Source organism: Mobula birostris, chromosome 15, assembly GCF_030028105.1.
Source record: "Mobula birostris isolate sMobBir1 chromosome 15, sMobBir1.hap1, whole genome shotgun sequence".
Classification (NCBI taxonomy): Eukaryota; Metazoa; Chordata; class Chondrichthyes; order Myliobatiformes; family Myliobatidae; genus Mobula; species Mobula birostris.
This window is the reverse complement of record NC_092384.1, coordinates 28,961,010-28,967,095: the sequence shown is the minus strand read 5'-3', so window position 1 is coordinate 28,967,095 and position 6,086 is coordinate 28,961,010. Positions and strand designations below refer to the sequence as shown.

General features: G+C 41.1%; 1 protein-coding gene across 1 annotated transcript; it reads right to left on the bottom strand.

Moving 5' to 3' along the window:
* Positions 1–574: 574 nt before the first annotated feature.
* On the bottom strand, positions 575–1,933 carry LOC140210275 (leukotriene B4 receptor 1-like). Its single transcript, XM_072279149.1, has one exon. It carries the CDS (start codon positions 1,931–1,933, stop codon positions 917–919), a length of 1,017 nt encoding a protein of 338 aa, XP_072135250.1. The 3' UTR covers positions 575–916.
* Positions 1,934–6,086: the final 4,153 nt, after the last annotated feature.

Sequence of the window (6,086 nt, the reverse complement as noted above, 5' to 3'; positions counted from 1 at the left end):
TTTCACCTGGTCAGTGACTTCAGCACGTGCCAAAAATTTGCTGGGGCTCCCTTCGAATCGGCTTTTTGTTCAACAACAATAATGCCTTCAAACAAACTTTCATAATACTGAAAAGTCCCAACTTTACCCTATTTCCTGTTCTTTTTGGAAGTAATTATCCTTATCCAACCTTTATTTCATGATCCTTTTCAATCTTAGTACCCATTGACAAAATTCAACTAGATTTGCTTCATCTACAACATGTTCCCCGAAGGATAGGATGAGCAAATGGCAATGTGTCCCTTTGCAGTGACTGCACACTTCCTCCTTTCGATCCATTGGTAAGTTCCGCCTCATGGGTCCAGGAGCCAAGTTTAGTTTCACATTTACACACTTCAATATTTTCCAGACTCTTGCAAGATCTTGCGTTTACCAGCTCTTACTTTCTGCGAGATTTGCGATTTCTTCAAGTGAATGGTAATCAAGGCCAGGGTCCCATGAGGTTTGGGATTTATTGATGCTGTTTTCAGAGGAGCTTTTAATTTTATATCAATATACCTCTCCATCAGCAGAGTTGAACACAACCACCATTATGAGCACTAAAAGTGGGATAAGCTACACAAAAATAAAATCGACTCCTCAGTTGTCAAAATAGAGAAGACTAGGTTTAACTTGCAGAACTGTCAAATGGCACACAAGAAAAACCTCTGTGGAATGAATGCAAGGCAAGACACAACCACACCAGCAAAATGAATAGTTTTGTTCCACATTTGCTCCTTGCTGTCTTACACCCTTACAGATGCCCATATCTCTTCAGAAGCTCAGTCAGTTTGTTATATGGTGGGTAGAAGCATGCTAGGGAAGGATAAACGAGTAAATGCTGAGAATATTGAAGAAAAAGAAACAGTCTCCAGTCTGTATTTTGTTGACACCCAGTTTAAATGTTCTGGAGAGAATTAAGCTCTTCCAAAGTAAAGCTCTTTTTTTCGGTGGATGCATCCTTGCTTTTCTTCCAGGATTCTGCATAAGTCATCTGGTCAAAAAGCTTGCCGAAGGCTGACACTTGAAAACTATTTCTGATATTCCGTGCAGCAAATGCGTAAATAACAGGATTGGCACAGCTGTTGAGAAAAACTAAAGCTCCAGCGACCAGTATGCCATAATCATAGATATCATATAACATATCAGAAATGGCTTTATTAGTCTTGGTCATCAGTGCTATGACTGAAACCAGGTTAACAGCATGGTAAGGCATCCAGCACATGAAGAATACGACCACCACCATACCGATTACCATCCCAGTTCTGTTATGACGTTTAAAAACCATGCCTTTTAATTTCTTACCAATACACATGTAGAAAACAGACATCATCGAAAAGGGGATTACAAATGCAACAATGAATTGCATCATAGTGCATAAAATTTCCTGAGTCTCAGAGCTAAAAGTCCCGTACATGCATTGAGGCTGACCATTTTCATCATTGTCTAGCTCCTTGTACATTAAAACTGGAATTGCAAAGAGAAGGGCCAAGATCCAGACACATAACACCACCACACGCACCACCGTGACCTTGCGCCATCGCTGCGAGGTAAATGGGTAAGTGACAGCCACAAAACGCTCAGCACTCATCACCGTGATGAGAAAGACGCTTACGTACATGTTGCAGTGGATGATGAAGGTCAGGAGTTTGCAAAACACTTGTCCGAATGGCCAGCCATGCACAAAACTGTAGATCCACAGAGGCAAGCTGATCAGAACCAGGACATCAGCTATTGCCAAGTTCAAAATCAACACAACAGTGGGTGATTTCTGCTTCTGCATGTTGAAAGTTATAATCCAGATGACTAGTATGTTTCCTGGGATTCCAAGGAGGGAAGCCAAGCTTAAGATGACGGTAACTGCTGCAGTTTGTGCCACAGATGAGTGATCCACCTCAGTGACATTCAAATCCATCCTGACCGACTGAAGCGTCTTCCAACTTTAGACAAGTGGCTTCTTTGTTGAAGCAACTTCCTGATTTCACCGGAATCAGGCAAAGCCCCAAATGAGAGTAATAATGAATCAAGTTAACTGACATAAAGTGTTAAGATCACATGCAGAAATGCATAAATCCCTTCATACGATTGCTAGGACTATTTATGGTGAAAATATTGAAATAGATAAATGTTGTAAATGGGGAATGCCTTTTATGGCATTCTAGATAATAGCACCATCTGGGTAGCTTTCTTAAAAAAGCTACATAGGTCAAGATGTATAGAACCTGCTGTATCCTCTTTCTCAGATGTTGAGTTATAATGTGGTGAGTTACACGTATAACAAGACAACTTATTAGTCTGTCATCAGCTCCAGCTTCCTCTCTGTTGTCTCCATCTCCACTTCCTGCTGTCTCATGAAAACAGACAACATAATGGAGGACTCCTCCTCTCTGGCTGTTCTCTCCTCTTCCCTCACCCCCAATCAGGCAGAAGATACGAAGCGTTAAAAACTGCTGTTGCAAAACTCTCGGACAAAAATCTTGTACAATAAAGATGAACTCTCACAAAGCCCTGGCAGTTCTTCTACATCTGAATCTTCTCTTTAACTCTAACAACATATTCTACAATCCATTCTGTTATTGTCTTTCCTGTTGTACTACCTTAATATACTTATGTATAAAATTTTCTGTCTGAATGATATGCAAAACCAAGCTTTTCATTGTAACTCAGTGTGTGATAATTTAAAAAAAAACTCATTTCCCATACAGCTTTGTATGGCAGCTGCTCTGCCCAAGACGACAAGAAATTGTAAAGAGTTGAGACTGCATCCTTGCCCATCAAGCAAACCAGCCGTTCTTCCATTGACTCCACCTACATTAACAATGTCTTGGGAAAGCAGCTAACATAGTCGAGAACCCCCTCCACTCAGATCATTTTCTCTCCACCCACTTTCCACCAGCAGAAGATACTAAAGCTTGGAAGTACTACCACCAGGCTCAAAGGCAGCTTTCATCCAACCATTATCAGACTCTTGAACAGACCTTTCATGCACTCAAAGATGTAGTGTTTATCTCCCAATCTAATTCATTCAGGCCCTTGCACCTTATCTGTCTATCTACACTGCACTTTCTCTGCAACTGTAACACTGCATTCTACATTCTGTATTCCTTTTTATTACCTTGATGTACTTATGTATAGAATAACCTGTTTTGGATGGCAAACAAAGAAAAATGTTTCACTAGATCATAGTACTCGTGACAACTATAAACCGATTACCTACAAAACCTCACTGGCTCAACTGGTGGAAGTTCAACCAGCACTTATAAAATGCAGACCAGGGAAGTCACAGCTTTTAGTTTTTTGTTTGGTTTGCTCTGCCTTTGGTGACATCAACCAAGAGAAATGCTCCAAATGGTCCTCAATATGATACAAAAACTTGAGTTATCTGTTTAGGCTTTGGAGCCTTCTGTATCTTTCAATCTGACCATAGTTGATTGGCACCACAGCCAAACTTTCTTTTGATTTCTTGATACTTCTATGTAATAAAAATCTACTGACTTGAATACAAAATACAGAAGCATGAGCAAGCCATTCAATATGACTGTGGCTGATCTATCCAGGCTTCAACTCTTTTGTGCCAGACCCTACAGCCTCAATACTCCATAATGAACTCTTCTTTAAGTACCTCCAATGATCTAGTCACCACAACCCTCTACGGCAGAGAATTCTAGTCATTCAGCTGTCTTGGTCTTGAATCATTTGCTTTTCAGAGTAAGAGAATTCTTGATTCCCACAAACATTTAGGAAAAGTCATCCCTGATTTCAACACTGAGTAGCCCATTACATCTTCACATTTTCACGCTGGTTCCTGGTTTCCCCCACCAGATGAAATAATTTTGCCACAATCACACCATAAGGTCTCTCTAATATTTTATCCATGTCTACCTTAGCACTCCTCAATCGCCCAACCCGTTGGAGCAGAAAGCAAACTTGTGCAACAGGCCCTCATTACCTAGACCAACTAAAGACCACAAACGTTTTGCCCTCCTCTAATTTGCCAAGTAAACCAAGTCCAGAAGGGAGTGTGAGGAGAGTGGCTGAGATACTCAAGCCAGCAGATCAGCAGAAGGAAATTAAGCCAGAAATTAATGTTTCTTCATCACTGAGAGACAAGGTAAACATCCAAGAAACTGTCAAGCTACCAGAGTATCTGTAATGTATGGATCTACTTCTTTCAGAGTAATGTCCACCACCCTTAGCACTACATATTGATCTGTTGTCTGCACATGCATATTTCCCTCTCTCTCACCTTGCAATGTGAATACACCAGTTAAAGCCATCTCCCGCGTGTGCTTAGTATTTAATCTATATGTAGTTGTGCACAGACACAACAAATTAGCAACGAGTACGAACCTGAATGTCAGAAAATATCATGAACTGCATCAACAGTTACGGGATGAAACAGTGAGAGTTAAACAGCATGACAAAGTAGTCTGGATGCTAACAAAGGAACGTGTGAGTAACAGTGAAAGATGTGCTGAATTTAAAGTGAAAATAACGTGGCGATTGCTTCAGTTGGGAAAGTTGATGAATTTGATGGCACTAATGTAGGCTGAGAGTCATATATCGAGAGGGTTGAACTGTATTGTTACGCAGACAACAGGGAGGAGCAAAAGAAAGCCCCAACATTTCTTAGCCCAAGAACGTACGGTCTCTTACAGAACCCTGAAAAGCCGGTAAATAAGATGTCCAGCAAAATTGTTACAATTTTACAAAATCACTTGAGCCCTCACCCACTGGTAATAGCTGAGAGATTTAGATTTCAGTAAAAGAATGAAAGAATTTCTGAATACATTGCAGAACTGCACAAACTTTCCCAGGTCTGTGACTTTAGAGATGGACTTTCTGATGCATCAAGGGATAGGCTTGTATGTGGCATGCATAGTCAAAGCACTCAAACGAGGCTACTATCTGAAAGAGACCTGACCTTAAACAGGCATTGACCATTGCAGTATTGTTAGAGACTGTAGAGACTGCAGCAAAGGATGCAGCAGAACTACGGAAAAGGAGGTTAGAATGTGGAATGCACAAAATGTCCCGATGTGCACCCTATGTACAAAAAGACAAAGATTTTATCAATGTGGTACATCCTCCCGTGATAAAAATGACTGTTGGTTCAAAGTAAAAGTCTGCAGAAATTGTCACAGACAAGGTCACATAGACAGAATCTGCAAGGCAGGCAAAAAGCACAACTGAGTGAAAAGTCTCAAACACAAAATGAAGCAAATGCATAAAGTGACCGAAGGTAAAACAGAATCAGACAACACAGAGTCTGAGAAAGGTGAACTGTCATGCCTAGAACTGAATAGTATTATTGAGCAGATCACAAAATCATCTGGATCGTGATAGATGTGTCTGGTGTAAAACTGAAAATGGAGCTGGTTACAGGGACAGCTTTGTCCATAATTCCAGAGGCTGACTACAACAGACTGTTTTCTAAGATACCATTGGAGAAGACCTCAATGATTTTAAAGGCTTATGCAGGCAAGGAAGTGTTTCCCAAAGGCAAACTGAAAGTAAATGTGGCGTATGGAGGCCAAACACAGCAGTCAGAAAAGTGGAGTGCCAGCACTTCTTGGATGTGAATGGTTGAGAAAAATCCAACTAACCTGGCACTCAATCAAAGCTCTCAATGTGACATCAACAGGCAACTGCAGCCCACTAACCAGAGGCTGTCACAGCTGCTTAATGCTAATCAGAAGGTGTTTGAGAAGGGAATAGATAAACTGATCGAAGTCTTGGCCAAAAGCTGTTTGGGATGCCAAAAAGATCAAAATGCACCCCCACAGGCAGCGTTACATCCATTGGAGTGGCTGTCTTCACCATGGCAGAGAGTACATATTGACTTTGCTGGGCCATTCATGGACTCCATGTTCCTGATTGCTGTGGATGCTCATTCAAAGTGGCCGGAGGTTATGCCAATGAAGTCAACCACCTCAGCAAAGACTGTCTCCACTCTGAGGACTATCTTCACTAGAAATGGCTTACCAGAACAAATTGTGTGTGACAACGGACCACAATACTTGTCAGAAGAATTCTGACTGTTCATGAAGAAAAATAGCATCAGACAT